Source organism: Pogoniulus pusillus, chromosome 23 (assembly GCF_015220805.1).
Source record: "Pogoniulus pusillus isolate bPogPus1 chromosome 23, bPogPus1.pri, whole genome shotgun sequence".
NCBI lineage: Eukaryota > Metazoa > Chordata > Aves > Piciformes > Lybiidae > Pogoniulus > Pogoniulus pusillus.
This window is the reverse complement of record NC_087286.1, coordinates 13,387,675-13,404,103: the sequence shown is the minus strand read 5'-3', so window position 1 is coordinate 13,404,103 and position 16,429 is coordinate 13,387,675. Positions and strand designations below refer to the sequence as shown.

General features: G+C 44.1%; 1 protein-coding gene across 1 annotated transcript in view; it reads left to right on the top strand.

The window, feature by feature from the left end:
* The first annotated feature begins 6,960 nt into the window (after positions 1 to 6,960).
* The window catches only part of CCNY (cyclin Y), a 97,380-nt gene continuing 87,911 nt past the window's right edge, over positions 6,961 to 16,429 (top strand). Inside the window, exon 1 of the mRNA XM_064162574.1 lies at positions 6,961 to 7,346. Within this exon, the coding sequence (XP_064018644.1) occupies positions 7,193 to 7,346 (154 nt within the window). The 5' untranslated portion in view covers positions 6,961 to 7,192. The remainder of the gene's footprint in view (positions 7,347 to 16,429) is intronic.

Genomic DNA, 16,429 nt, shown 5'->3' with positions numbered 1-16,429 from the left:
GGAGAGGAGGAAGTGAGTGCTGAACCCACACAGCTGGGTGAGAGTAATCCTGATTTTGTGCCACGGGATATGCTCCATAATCATCCCAGGCAAGGGTTATGTCATTTTTAAGGGTAATAGTAGATTTATTGGCTTCATTTGTCAAGGTCAGTGTGAAAGCATGAGGTAAGGTTTGCAAGTCTGAAGGTAATTAAAGCCTCTGGCTGTATCACGCCTGTATTCTGAATTCTGGTTAGGCTGAGTGTAAGCAGCTCTATGAGCACTGAAAAAAATGTAGCTGTTAACAGGAGCAGAAGTATAGTCACATCAGGAACTCCTAATCTTAGGAACTGAGATTCGGTCATATCCTATTTTAGATAGCAAAACCTTTAGAGCTGACCTTGTTGCACTGTGCTTAGTCAAAGAGCATGTTCTACCTTGGTGAACATGGATATGAATACTTGCATAAGTCTAAAATACAAAGCATTAAGTACTAAATGATTATTTTTCTTTCTCTCTATCAGCTAGCATATTTTATTTAGCATAACACGTGGTTTAGTAAAAACTTAGTGATTTCTGAGTAGTTCTTAATCTTTTGAAGATATTCTAGAAATACTTTATGGTTATTTACAGGGTTGAACAATTGCACAAGAATACAAACAGGCCTTAAGCTAAGGTATGACTCTTCAACTCTTGGAAATGAGTCATATGTCCATTTAGAAATGAAAATACACAATTCCAGAAGCAAATGCTGAAGTGTTGTCAAGCTATTTTGTTAAAATGTGTTGAATTTTTGTCAGTAATTGTTGGTATATAAGTGAGACTTCACTGTTCTTATAAAACAGCCTCATAACAAAACCCCAAAGCTCTGCACAAGATTATGTTTTGTTGTTAGGGAAGAAGGTTTAAAGCTGAGCCTTGTATGAGGTACAAATTGTATATTGCAATGAAGTTCTCCAACCCACATCTCTAACCTAGATACATAGTTCATTTGGATTCCAGATGTCAGCTTCACAAGTGATGTTATTCAGATGAACAACATACATTAATAATCAGTGCAGATCTGAAAATGTTTGAAGTTATTTTTGTCTTCATTTGCAGTACCACTCACCACTGATGCTGGCAGCTTTAGCTCATGTGATTAGTTCTCTGTGCAGACACAAACCTATTTGTTAGCCTGTATTTAAGCTTTCAGTCTCACCAGTGCCTTACCAAAAAAATCTTGAATTATGGATCTTGCTTCTACAATTTCCCATGCTTGTGACCTATTCAATCTTATCTGGAATGGGAAAAGTCAAAACAAACAAGCAAAACATGCCACAAGTCCCAGACCAAACTTCTAATGCCAGTGAAGGCTCCTAACTTGGCAGCCCAGGTGTATGAAACCTCAGAATGCACACAACAACCTTAAACTTTCCTGTGATAGCTTTCTTTGGCTTCTCTTGACCTGAAGAGACCAATGGGTGTAATAGAGATGCCATCTAGTTCATAAATATGGACTTGCTAAAACTGAGCAGTGATTGGTAGAGTGAGGATGAAAGACTGGTCAGTCTCAGTCTTGGAGTTGTTGGGACTCTCCCCATGACAGGAACAGTTCTTGAGCTGAATCTGCACTATTCATCATATTTAGCTTGTTTTGTTGTCTCCAAAACCTTTAACTGTTCATCAAACCCATTCTTTTTCCCCCCCTGAATATTAATTTGGGGAGAAAACAGTTCTGACTGAACATGCTGTCTCAAATTGCTGGGCCTAGTTCAGATCTCATTCTTAGTGTAAATTAGGAGTAGCTTCATTGAAACTAAAGAAGTTGTCTTGCCTAGACTTGCATGAGATCAGAACAGATCAACACTTATCTCTTTATAGAATGAGATCTTTCACAAGCAGATGGGCCTAGAACACAGCAGGCTCTTATTCATACTCCATATAGACTCTCTAGCTGGCACAGTGCTTTGTGGCAGCACTGCCTGTTTTTACACATAATTTTGTTTTGTTTAGTTGGGCTTTTCTCTACAAGGACTTTTATTGTTCAACAGAGGGAACTCCCACCCTTGCTAGTAGCCATCAAGCCATACTATTGGGTAATTACTGCTCTTTACATGCCAAGAACTCAGACCAAAAAAAAAAAAAGGCAGCCAATCCTGATATGGGAAGACACACACTGGCACGAAAAAACTAACTAGGGAGACAATAGAGAGAGAAAAACACAGAGAGAGACTGTATGGGACTGTGCTCTATCTGCCTACAACGATAGCATCAGGGGCAGTGTTGTTTTTCCCCAGTAGCTTTCCAATAGTTACTCCATTCACTGATGTGAAAATGTGCCAAAGCTAATCCATCAAATTCCACCCAGCTGGTCAAATCCAATTGCCTTTGCCTTCCTCCACAAAACAAGACCATCCATCCTCCCCTCTCAATTCTCATTGCAGGTTTGTGCTGTGTGGGTGATCTTCCCTGTATACTCTGTGGGTTTCTGACTATTTGCAGATGCAGATCTTCACTTGTTGGGGTCCTGAAGAAATAGATTCATACAGAACTATTCTTTATTATTCATGATTGTAGCATACTTTTTCTTGAAGTGCTTCTCTTAAACCAATGAACAATCAATGAAACTGCCTCTTTCTGCTGTGCTTTCAAGCTGGTGAATAATATGGCAATAATAAAAATTACAATAATGCAATATAGACTTCCCTGGGCTAGGTACATTTAGGGAAGTACTCTAACACCTGCTCTCCAGCACCTTCATTCTTGAATCACCTATTTCCTCCTGTACAGTAAATGAAAATAGATAGCATCCTCTAGTTACTATGCACTCCAGAGCTGGCAAGCACTGCATTTCTTCCCTCCAAGAAATGGAAGACTGCCTTAATTCTAGAAGAATCAACACCTTTAACCAAAAGGGAAGTCTTGACACAAGGAACAATCCATTCAGATCCATAGGAGTGGGAATCTGGACTGGGTGAGCTTTTGAGGTCCCTTCCAACCCCTGGCATTCTGTGATTCTGTATGTTCATCACTGCGGTTGTAGTTGATTTAGTGTGCGATCAGCTGAGCAGCCAGAGAGCCCTTTACGGAGGAATGTTCACTTTAAGCTGTTGCTGACCTGCCGCTAAGGATGATCCCAGTGACAGGTTTGACAACATGGCACTTCGGTGGCCCGACTGCTAGCAGGGCTCCTGTGCAACGCTAGGTGGCGGTGTGGGGAAGGGATTATGTGGCACAAGTGCCTGCGGCTGTGCTTAGAAGCGCAGCGCTCAGGTCTGCTTGTCACCAACCACTGATCCGAAAGGATTTTTGGTTGCTGGTTGGTTGGTTTTGTGTCCCTTAAACTTGGCCTCCCATATAATTTGGTTCGCAAGCAGCAAGTAATCTGGGGTTAAACAGTATTTATCATTTTTATCTGCATAAAATAAAAATCTTAACCTAAGCAAACCAGTGATCTACATCTGCTGGTTAGAGACATGTTTTTGGACAGTGTTCCAGGAAGATTTCAAGCACAACGTTTAATGGGTCACAGCATTAATACTTAACCTATTAGAACTCATTGTCTTCTGTACAATGGAGATGTTGCAAATTTAAACTACTCTTGTGCAGGAACAGAGGTAAACAGAGGTACCTCAGTGCTGACCAATCTTGGAAAGTGTAGCCTTAAAGCTACACCTGTTCCTCAGGTGATGCATGAGGTTCCTCTGGAAAGTGAAGTCGTTAAAAGAGGAGGGCCACAAGGATGATCCAAGGGCTGGAACACCTCTGCTATGAGGCTAGGCCTGGAGAAGATTCTGGAGGGACATTAGAGCTGCCCTCCAATATCTGAAGACATCCTACAGGAAGGCTGGAGCATGACTTCACAAGGGTGTCTAGCGATAGGATAAGGGGAAATGGTTTGAGGATGAGGAAGAGTAGGGTGAGATTGGATCTTAGGAAGATCTTCAGTAGGAGGGTGGTGGGACTCTGGAATAGGTTGCCCAGGGAGGTTGTGGTTGCCTGTTCCCTGGGGGTGTTCAAGGCCAGGCTGGATGAGGCCTTGAGCAGCTGAGTCTTGTTGAAAGTTGTCCTTGACCATGGGAAGGAAATTGGAGTAGATGATCTATGAGGACCCTTCCAACCTAAGCCATTCTCCAGTAATTTTAAACCTCAAGAATAAAATGGTCACCAGTCCAAGAACGACATGAAAGATCTTTTTATGGCATCCATGTGTGTCAGCAAGGCACAGTGAATTGCTCTTGCTTTATTGTACCAGTATTTATCAAATAACACAATGACATTTTTGCCTCATACACATGATACAGCTGAAATAAATCAACCATGATTGAGAAACAGATATGCATTCCTGACTTATACTTTACCCATGCAGTTTTCTCAGCTTTTAGATTCCAGCAGGACACCATTACTCTAAAGTGGCATTCCTATTCTTTGACTTCATCTTTAAATATGTATTGTAGCACCTTTGTCATTATAATATACTTCAGCAAGCTCTTTGAGAGAAAGGAGAAAGAGGAGGAATATAGGTAAATGAAAAATTCAGAAGACTGTCAAGTTAGAAAATAGCTACCTACTGGTTACATGGGCACAACTGATGATCACAAGTTTAAAACACTTGAAAAAACATTATGAAATGTTCACTTTTAGAGTATCAATTTTAAATATAGACCACAGTTTAAACCATTCCTTTGTAATGAAGAAAACATCTCTTTTAAACTCTGCTTCTCTACTTAGAGAAGCAGGGTTTGCATCACCATCATGATGTCATTGTCCATTTTGTTTCAAAGCTTATGAAAAGTATGGAATAAATATAAATCACTAGATTTGACTAAGGATAATTGCAGTATTTTGACTGCAATAGATTTAGAGCTGTTAAAAGGTTTCTAAGTACTCAGGTTATGAAATGTTTGCTGTGTACCTAAAAAATCCAGAGGGATTGGTACAAGGCAAGGCAAGGCAACACGACGACTTCCCAGTGAGTATTATTCAAGGACACACTTAAAAGACAATGGCGCTGGCACCCCAGGAGCTGGGAGGCTACAGGTCAAAAGGGCCTTACATGGATGGCTCTGATTTCTGCAGGAAGGTAGAACTTGGAGCAGTCAGGGAGTCAAATGGGACAGGGAGTCAAATAGCTAATTCTTCCACAGACCTCGGCTCTGTCAATGCTCTCCTATGAGATGTGGTAAGCTAGGCCTTTTGCAACATTGCATTATTCTACTGTATATACATTAGGATTTGATTCAGGCAAAACTATGTTTGATATTTTCTGGTCAGGGCTTATGCTCCCTGAGATTTAATCACACCTGCTCACAAGAGCAGAGTGATGCCCAGGCTGGGTTTGAGCAGAGGTGCAGATGGTGAGCTGGCTCAGCACAGAGCTGAGGAGCAGAGTGTGCTGAGAGGGTGGATCCCCAGGTACCCTCAGCAAGCAATGACCTACATGCTGGTGGGAAGCACTAGTTAGGGTGACATCCTGCAAGGTAACCTTTCTAAACCAGCAAATATTTCATTCCCTTTGTTTTCATGCAGGCTACTGAAGACATCAGTACACAGAAGATGCTAACCTATTCTCACCAAAGTTTCTCTACCACAAAGGGACCTGGGAAGTGTCACAAAATTACTTACTGAAAATGCTTCAAAATAGGCTTTTAAAAGGCATTTTTCTTTCCTTTTTGTCCTTCTGCCACACTAGGGTATATTTGCACTGAATAAACATTCAGAGGCAGATGAAAATTAATTTTATTTTTGCTTGCAATGTGTGATCTGAAAAAAAAACCCCAAACCACCATAGGATGAAATCAACTTGGAAGTATTTCATGTAATCATCTGACTTGACCAGATCCTATGAATCCTTTGGATATCATGAGATGTCTAACTGAGTAACAAGTAGTGGTTCCTTGGATACAGGGCTGGAAGTCAAAGCAACTGTTATAAACACAGAAGTGTGTTTTTCTGCTATCAGCTACCATAACTCAGACCACCAGTAGTGATGAGGCTTGCCTGCAGAGATTTTAAACATGAAATCTCCCAAACCCTAATGTAAAGCATGTACAGTCCTCATCTCTGGCATGACACTGACACCAAAAAAAAAATCAATTTTGAGTAGCAAAGCTCTGTGCAGGGACAAGTTACACACCCTCCTTCCTCTCCAGCCAGTTAGTTGTGACACTGTCCACCTAAAGGAGTTCTCAACAAGAACAATTTGTAGGTTTAAGAAAGAAAGAAAAGAGCAAACTAAAAAACAGGGGTGAGCATCTGCTATTTGTAGGCGGACTCCCCTTGGAGACTCCGTGGGGCTGCCTGTGCCTGGCCGGGGTCTGGCCGCTGAGCTCTTTGGGCCTAGATCGGGGGCGAAGGTGCGGGCAGGGCGGCCGGCAGGCCGGGATGCCGTGCTGCGGACATGAAATCGGGGCTTTCCCACCGGGCTGGCGGCGCGGCGGAGGCGGCGGCGAGACTCCCAGCCCCGCGGCTCTCCCTCGAGAGGGCAGCGCCCGGCAGCTGCTGCTCTCGCCCGGCTGCCTTTGGCGAGCAGCGCTCTGCTCTGCCCGAGCACAACCACACGCTCCTGCCTGCGTGCAGGGCGCGCAGAGAAGCTACCAGCAGCGGGGCCAGGTTCCCCCCGTCTGGCGGCGCGGCCCAAGGCCAGGACGCAGGAAGTCCCCGGGGCCTTGGCTGAGGGAGGCCCGAACTGCCACCGGACGGCTTTTCGAGCCGACCACCCTGCTCTGAGGCGGGCATCGTCGGCCCGCGGGAGCGGACACGGCTGCCGCTCTCGCAGACCGCCCGGCGGGAGGCGTTACCGCCCGTTTGAACCGGAACCGGTTAGCGGGGGCCGCCCGGGGCGGCTGCTGCTGCGGCTGCCGCTGCCGCGGAGGCTGCGGCGCTGCCGCGTGGGTGCGTGCGTGGAGCGGGCCCGGCGGCTGCGCGGGGGCGGGGGAGGAGCGCGGCGGCCCTGCCGCCGGCGATGGGGCTGTGCCTCGGCGGGCCCTACGCTGCCTGCCCACGGAGGAGGGTTTAGCTGCCGCAGCCCACGCCGGCGGGCCGCGCTGAAGGGGCTGGCTCCGCGGATGAACCGCCGGGGAGAGCCGCCGGCGAGTGCAGCCGCAGGGCGCCGCAGCCGCTGCCGCTTCTCCTGCTGCTGCCCCTCGTCTCCACCAGTGCCCATGGCTTCCCGCTGCTGACCGGCTGCCCCTCGCCGCCTCCTGAGCCGGGCCGGGCCCGGGCAGAGAAGATGGGGAACACCACCTCCTGCTGCGTCTCCTCCAGCCCCAAACTGCGCAGGAATGCCCACTCCCGCCTGGAGTCCTACCGCCCCGAGGCCGAGCTGAGCCGGGAGGATACGGGCTGCAACCTGCAGCACATCAGCGACCGGGAGAACATCGACGGTGAGGGCGGGCGAGCGGGCGGCCTGGGGAGTCCCGCATCCTTTCCTTTCCCCTTTCCTCCTTGTGACCGGGCCGTGGCTCTGTCCCATGCGGTCCCCGCCGCGGGCGGGGCCCGACCGGCCGGTCCCGCTGCCCTGCCTGGGGGTTGAGCCCGTTGCCTGTTCACCGTGGTCCTTCGTGCCGCGACGGCTCGATTTTGGTCCCCACATCCGACCCTGTAAAGCTCACGGAGGTGTCGCGGTACGTCTGCATGGGATGTTGCCTCCAGAGCTGCGCCTTTCTCCGGGAAGAGGTGTGCGGGACCCCTTCAGCGAGGGCTGAATAGCCTCTCCCCCGCCGCATCCTCTAGCGAGGTGCAGTTTCGGTCCCGGACTGCGCTGCCGAGCCCCTTCTCTCTGTGGGGTGCCGTGAGATGGCATCTCTGACACTCGCCACACCACCGAGACTTGGCAGGCTTCCACGCATCTCGGGGTTCGGCTACGGCCCAGGGACGCCTTTCTGGCAGGGTTGGGCAGCGCAGTCCGGGCTGTACCGAGGGAACGTCACCTGCCGAGTGTCACCTAGCAGGCCTCTGCAGGGGTGAAGATTTAAAGGACAAACCCAGCCGGCAGTAGAAGTGGGAGACATGTTTTGCGTGACAGCGTTCTTTTGCAGTGACTTTTCCTGCCCCCGTTGCTGCCATGATGAGGCATTGCGCTCTGAAATGATGGATACCGCTTTCCCCTGCCTTTCCTTCTCTGCAGTGGTATCCAAAAAGCCGTGTTTCCCTTGCCTTAGTCATGACTGAACGTGCTGCTCTTTCGGCTGAGCAGAAGAGAGCTTCATTTTAAAGATGTGGTTTAATGTATACATGTAATTTAGTTTTTGATTAGCTGAAGTATTTAGTCCTAAAACTTTTCTTGGTGAAAGGTCAGCAGTCTCATGGATTAGTTTATGTGAAGTACCTTTAGTAGAAAGCCAGCAAGAGAGCCTTTGGTGCATTTCAATTTGCCTTCTACATTTTTTTTTCTCCTAGCTGATTTGATTGTAATTTTGTTACAGAGTTTTCTGTTAAGTCAGTTCTTGACCCTGGCAAAGTTACAAAGCCCACAGAAGCAGAAAGGTTCTCTCTGCTTAAGATTATTTCTTTTAATGAGCTACATTCTGGATGTATGAATATTCTTCTCTATGTTTTTGCTACGTGCAGCTGAAAATTTGAAGTGCAGCAGGATCAGTAAGTGGACGAAAAAAATACATAATGGTCCAGTCTGAGAAAGCTGGGGAGATAAAAGAACCAATTGTTGATCTATGAATGATGAATTCTTCCAGCACCAGTGTTGTCCAGTGTAGCAGCATGCAGCTCTCTCTGATGGTACGGCTTTCTCCATCTAGCTCAACACAGTCTGCAGTGAAGTTTTTGGTCAGAGTTGTGTTGGTTTTGTGTTTTGTTCTTGATCTGCTTTGTGGTTGGGGTTTTTTTTCTGGATGGGAAGAAGGGCATAGGTAGAAGTAGTGAACTGCATGTGCATTTCTTCCAGTGTCCATGCAATGCAGCTAAGTTCCTGCATCTTAGGTATTTGCAAAGAAAATACCTTTGTTGGGTAGTTGTTTCATTTGATTGAAGCACGTGTCTTTGGTCTCTCTTCTCCTTTAAAAACTGTAGCAAGTGTTGAGTGGTAACCTGTTGTTGGAACACAGAAAATACCTTTTATATGTATTTTTAGATTTTGGTGGCTTTGATCTGAGGCTGCTGTCAGTGCAACATCACACTTTCAAATAGGCCAAGATGTCTTCAGTTCTGAAAAAGAGCAAACCATTTGGGGTTTCCTTTTTGTGCCTTACTTTTGTCTCGCCCCTTGTAATGGGTAAACTCTGAGAACTACTTATTTTGACTAGGGAGGCTAATGGACAAGAAGTGTCCGTGCACACTAAACAACTGGAGACACTTTGGGTCAGCCCCTGTGCCTTGTTGTAGGTCTGTTACCCTGAAGTCATACTCACTGGAGATCTTTCAGTCAGTAATGACAAAGTGATTCCTGAATGTAATAAAATGATGCTGTGTTTGTGAAATTGTGTTCCCTGTTTTTGTTGTAGATTGATTGAAGTTGTATGGCATACAAATGTTTACTGACATTTTCCCACTGGGGTGAGGAAGAAGCCTTCACTCAGAGAACTCTGAGGGTAGTTTTATCAGTGTACAATGATGTCCTTTACAGTGAGAGAACAGTAGTCTGGTTATCTGTTTCATGAAGAAGAAAATGTTGAATATTGATTCCTTGGTGGTCCTGCAGGTTCTAAAGTATTTCCAAGAGTTTCTCAAAAGTGGTGGTGTTGCCCAATGTAGTTTGGTTGTTTGGGGGTTTTTGTCTGGCTGTTTGTTTTGTTTCATTTTTTATAAGCCATGACAAAAGTAATATACTAAAAGAAAACTTTTTTTGACGTTTCAAATTCTGTTCCTCACTGTTGGTCAAGTAAAAACACTTCCATCATGCTCAATACCTGTGGCAGTCTGGCTCTGAAAGCACCAGTTTGTGTGCTTAGCAGGTGTTTACTTTGAGTGGTGCTTTTGGACGCTGTAGCAAATCATGACATGCGTTGTCTGAGTTAACATGTTTCACGTGGAAGTTGGTTTCATGCTGATGTTAAGGGAAAACATTTTTCTTTGTTTTGTCCTTATGTGTAAAGCTACTTTAATAAACCCAGAACTTTTAGAACCTTTAGCTGTGGAAGGGTCAGGCTTGTAAGAGAGTAGCATTTTTCACTGTTTCTGGCAGTATGAGAGTGAGAAAAAGGAGGGAGAGATGTCAAAGGAGTGATTTAACTGGAAGATTTAGTACTAGTGGAACTGTTGTTTGCCAGCCTTACATACTTCATAAGGAAATGCCTGTGAGAGCCACCTTCAGGATCCTGCCTTTGAATTGCCTCCTGTAATTCCAGTACAATCCCCAGTCTAATAGGAGTTGTTCAAAGAACGTTGGAGGGATTCTGCTTCAGTAGAAATGTGTTTTATGGCAAGATTTTTACCTCTGCATCGCTGGTAGCTTGCCAGAAAATCACCATTTCTGTAACATTTCACAACTGTTTATGAAGTGATATCTGAAAGAGATGGGGATTTTGAAAGAGATGCAATGAGGAATCTATCAAATTACTTATTCTGGGGAGTAATGGTGAATTTATCTTCATTCCTTTCCCCCCCCAAAAAAAAAAATTGTGAGAAGGTAAAAGACTTCTGTAAAAATCCATACCCTTGCAAAATTGCCTCTCTGAGTAAAAGAACAGAATGTTTTTTCTTTACTTTTTTTCTGCTTGTGGAGGCTGATGATAATGAAGAGCACTGAACAGATTTTTACTTCTGTTTTGTTTTTTTTTTTTTAATTTTGAGTGTTTTGGGGTTTTTTTTGTTTGTTTTTGAGAAAGAGCAAGAGGATAGCTGTAACATACAGAGGTTACTGTATATTTTTGATGGTTTGTTGCTGAGGGGAGCTTCGTTGGTTTTTCAGTGCCTCACATTTATAAATACACTTTAAGAGAACCGTGTCAGGCATTTCAAGGCTTGCAGATTCCTGGCTCTTATCTGTTTGCCATGAATTTTTGTTTTTCCAGAAGTGTTCAATGACAGCAATAAGTAGCAGTAGCAGAAACCTTAATGTGTTGCATTCTGTATCCTGTTTGCATGCAAAGCTTTGCTGCACGAAGCATGTAAGCATCTGGGTGTGTGCATCGTTCAAATTCTGGCTGGCTGGACTGCGTGTAATCTACATGCCACTTAGTCTTTGCGTCAGCAGGGCACACAGTCAGACCTACTGTTGGTTTGACTTAGGAAGAAGCAGCATGTGCTGAGATACGATTTTTCTCTTCATAGCATGATTTCTATAGTAAGCTTTTCAAGCACAGGGCAAAGGGGATGTCTTCTCACCAATACAATAGCATGAAGCAAAGCTGATACTTTATAATGAGATTGGCCAAAAGGCTGTTCTTGAAACAGCCTAGAAACTCTCCATCTAATCTCTATTTGAAGGAAAGACAGTTCTTAATCATTGGCCTCTCCTCTGTCTCCTCCTTACCTACCTCTGGCTTCTCCACCTCCTCAAAAAAGATTTATTTATTTATTATTGTTGCACTCTTTGTAAACTCCTGCTCATGTCACTCGGAAGTTACTCATTGCTAGCTCAGATAATGTCGTCTTGAGTGACTGCATCGCTGATCAAGCTCTTCAGCCCTTTTCATGGTGGACCAATTGTGTTTTGGGTTTTTTTTTTTTTGCTGTATAATGCACAGGCTCCTAAGACTAGATTTAGACTGCTGTTTAAAAAGCCTTTTATTTGTTCATTTGCATTTCTTTCTTTTCTCCACTTTCTTAAAAGTTGCCTGTGAGAGTCTCTAAAGTGAAATGAGTGTTTTTGTATGAGATTTGTGCATCCCTGGCTGCTGGGTTTTGTAAGAGGAGATTTTAGCAACAGACAAGGAAGCTTTAGAATGTCTGCCCCATATACCTAATGAAATGTTGCTGAAAGGGGATATTGGTGTTTTGAAAACCATGTTGTGAGGGAGCTGACCTATATTCACAGAAGTCAAGACGTGAGCACTTGAGAAACAAGTTAAAGATTTAATACGTCACACACAGACGTTCCTGCTAACACCTGGATCACAGAAAGGTGTAGCTCTTGAAAAACAAAAATGTGTTTGGCTTACAGAAGAGTTTCTTTTTCCCTTAGCAAGAATTCCTGCACAGAGGTGATCTATGTGCTTTCCAGTACTGTTTGCATTACCTACCTAAGCATTTCTCAGAGGTGATGTTATTGGTACCTTGGTGCCACTGCAATCCTCTGCTTTAAAAAAAAAGCTTTTCAAATCTAGAGCCTGCTGTGGCCCACACCACTGAATTTCATCCTGTCCTGTGATGCCTGCCTCACAGCTGCCTTTATCCTTCTGCTGTCAGCTTCATCCCTTTATTCTGCACTGTGCCTTGCTTCTCAGAGGCACCACCATGTTGTGCCAGGCCTGCTTGAAACTTCACCTTGTCCACATCAAATCACTACACTTAAAGCCTTTACAAAGGCTTCCTATTTAGCAATAGAAGCTTTCAGATGCACACATGCTAAGACTAATCATATTTGAACTTCTAACAAATTTAATTAGCGCTCTGCTGTCTGATAGAGGCTTTCTTTGAAAGTCAGGTACACAAGATCAGCAGTCATGACTGGGTAAATTGGTACTTGAAGCAGAGTTACAAGACTTAAAATTCTATGTCTCTTTCACATGGATTACTGTATTTCGAGGCAGGTTTTGCTTGGATTTTGTTTGTAGTAAGAATAATACATTTAAAAGGAATCAAAACCTCTTCAGTGAGTGATCATAGCATTTTATCCTAATTTTATGTGCTTACTGAGGGTTTTTCAGACTTTCAGGGTATGTTTTTCTTGCTTGAAAAAAAAGTTGCCTGTGTGTTACCCCAGATTGCATTTGGTAAGCTCTAGTCTGTACTGCTTTGTATGTGTCCTCACTCTTCCTCCTCAAGTAATGCTGTTAAAACACCCATGTGGAATATGGGTTACAAAAAGTTATGTTGGGGAGCATGCAGACCATCTTAACAGAAATCTTTATTTCTAGGCAGTTGTTGGTGTGCTTATTATAGGATTGCAGTTTCCTGTGTGTCCTGGAGATAGTATCACAGCTGTTCTCAATCAGGAGCTTTATTATCTCTCCTGATAGCTGTTTGATATGCTTTTTTTTTTTTTTGCTTTAAGAACTTGTGGGTTTATTAATTGAGTTTATGAAACTATGGAACTGAAACCAACAGAGATAAAAATCATAATCATATTGTGGAATGTTTTGCCAGGCTGTTCAGTGCCTTATTCTGCTGTGTTTGTACTTGGGGGAAAAAAAAAACCAGTTTCAGCTCCTCCACTATGAGGAGACTTTGTAGTGGTCTTCCAGTATCTGAAGGACCTACAGGAAGGCCTTGGGGGGGACCACTGACAAGGTCTTGTAATGACAGGACAAGGAGTAATGGGTTTAAACTGGCAGAGGGGAGATGTAAACTGGATGTTAGGAAGAAGTTCTTTCCAGTGAGGGTGGTGAGACACTGGCACAGGTTGCCCAGGGAGGTTGTGAATTCTGTGATCCACAACCTCCCTGGAGGTATTCAGGACCACGTTGGATGTGGCCTTGAGTGACCTGTACTAGTGGGAGGTGTCCCTGCCTATGACAGGGGGTTGGAACTGGATGATTTTTGAGGTCTCTTCCAACCAAAACCATTCTGTGATTCTTACTAGAAAGCAGTTTATTTCTAGTTGCTGACACAGGTTCAACTGCAGCTACAGGCAGGATCTCAAACTCAGTAAAGGCTGTTGAGGATAATCTTTTGGATTTGAAATTCCCTGCCTTATTCACTCTCCCTGTTAAATTGGGGAACATAGTTAACTTCTTGCTGTAGTTGTCCATGTGCATGGCTTGAAATTCTGGGGGTTTGACTGTTAAATAGTAATCAATGCTAAATTTATTTGCATGTGGAATCAGCAGTTCCTATAAAGATTCTTAAATGAAGATAGAGGACCTTTCTTCTGAGGAGTGGTCATCTGTAGTATCTCTGAAGTTAAACATTGAGATAAATATCCAACTTCATGAGTTGATGACAGGATCTTCTGCATGTACATCTACTATAAGCTATGTGTCAGTCCCATCTGATGCTCCCTAGCTCTCGGTGATGCATCATCCTCAAAGGTGTTAGACACAGCTCTCAGAAGAGCCACTACAGTTTTCTGAGGAGATGCCTTTGAGTCAACAAACTTCACTCCTGTTCCCAGGAATACCTTTAGTTTACAGAACAGTTTGCTAGGAACAATGCACAACTGAAGCTGTTGTGATGGATGAACTTTGCCAGAGAACATGTGTTCACCAGATATGAGTGGTTATGCTTTAAACAGTGAGTGCTGGATGTTAGGAAGAAGTTTTTCACAGAGAGAGTGATTTCCCATTGGAATGGGCTGCCCAGGGAGGTGGTGGAGGCACCGTCCCTGGGGGTCTTCAAGAAAAGACTGGATGAGGCACTCAGTGCCATGGTCTAGTTGACTGGCTAGGGCTGGGTGATAGGTTGGACTGGATGATCTTTGAGGTCTCTTCCAACCTGGTTGATTCTATGATTCTATGATTCTATGATTCTATGATACTGCTGAAAAACAATTACAAAAGTGCACACTTGCTGATAAGTCTGAAAAAAAACACCACAGACTGGGGACAGGGAGTTATTCTGTGCAGATCTTCTGGCTTTTTTCTGATCCTCCTCTTCCTCACCCAGTCTTTCTGGCATTTCTCTCCCATATGTTTAAGTAGCTGCAAGTGGTTAAAGACAGTGAGATTCCCTGATGCTGGAGAAGGAATATAGGAAGACAGGGTTCCTGTATGAGAAAGGCAGGGTTTAATGTAATAGTGTGGTGGTTTGGGTGTTAGCCACCCCCTCACACTTTGGAAATCACCCAGACTAGACTCAGCCAGCTCTGGAAATTCGAATGAAGCTTATGTTTACAGATTAGCACAATATACAAGCAGATATTTGCTTGTATATTGTGCTAATAGCAAAATGTTACTCATTTGTTGTTGTTGTGTTGTTTGCATAAAATACAGTTATATACAGACATATACAAGGTAAAAGGTAATACAGAAACATAACACCCTTCCCAGAAACCTAAGTCCCCAGGAGGGGCTCTCAACCACCCTTACACCTTCTCCCACCCCTCTCAACCTTACCCCAGTTCCAAGAAAGAATGGAAGTTCGGCCAGAGGGTTAGGAAGCAAAGTGGATTAATCAGAGAGATGGTAGAGAGAAGTGCAGCTCAGACAGTGTCCCAAGAAGAACAAGAATTGCCTTATCTATTTTTGGATTCTTGTTCTTATACCTCTCAGCAAGCCTATGAGTGAAGTAGACATCACCTTTGATTCCCTTTCACAGCCTGTAATCTAATCCTTCTCACCCAAACATTCTAGCTAGCTTCAAACCAGCACAAATAGATTTTCACAAAGGTGAAAATCACTCTAAAAGGTGTTTTGTTGTGGCTTTTCCTACCTGGCAGAAATCCAGATACATTTTAGTCAGTCAGTGAAGGTAGTGAGGATGTGAAGAGTTTGGAAATGTAATTGTGTTTTAAGTCTTAAAAATCATGCTTTCTGCAGCTGAATGTCCTCCTTCCTTTTAGGGTCAGTCATTTGGGATGTTAAAGCATCTAGTGTACTACACTGACAATATACAGTTACCCTTTGTGTCAGGCAGAAGGAAATTGAAACTTCAGTTTTACAGAGGGGTATGCATACTTTTACCGGGGTTTGGGTAGGAGAAGTGCTGTGACTCACATGGTCCTAGAGATCCAGTCTGTAGTAAAAATGCTATGCAGCAGAAGAGCTGTAACTGGCTGTTTTGTGGGGGAAACCAAGCCAATAGTGCCTTGGAAAGCTAATGCAAACCAAAAAACTCCCAAACATTTAAAATTCCATATATAACAGTGATGTAAATTCTACATCTAGTAGAATTCTACATCTAGGACCTTGCTTCCCCTTGGCAAAACAGATATGTAAGTGAAAGGGATGTTGCCAAGTTAAATTTAAATGGAAGTGAGTGTTTTGTGAAAAATAAGCTGCCGACCTTAAGTCATATTTCTTTAGGAAATGTTATAGTGAAGAGTTATTTTTATCACAAGTGTTTGAATCACAGTTCATACAGTCCAAACGCTGAAGCTTTATGTTACTACATGGGAACTTGAACTTAAATTGAACAACAGCTCTTGCATTTTCACTCATCCGGTTGTGTGCTCTCCCCCCTGCCTTTTCCTTACTGCATGCTTTAAATTTTGGATGTAAATCTACAGTTTAACAGCAGTGTGGGTAGAAAAGGAGAAAAGAATTAATGGAGCATGTCAGTAGTTCATTTCTCTTTGATTTCATAGACTAATAGAAAGGGACCTGAGAGTTCATCTACTCCACCCTCCCCACCATGGGCAGGCACACCTCTCTTTGAGACTCAGATGCTCAAGACCTCATCCAGCCTGGCCTTCAATACCCCCAGGGAGGAGGCAGCCACAGCCTCCCTGGGTAGCCTATTCCAGCGTCTCACC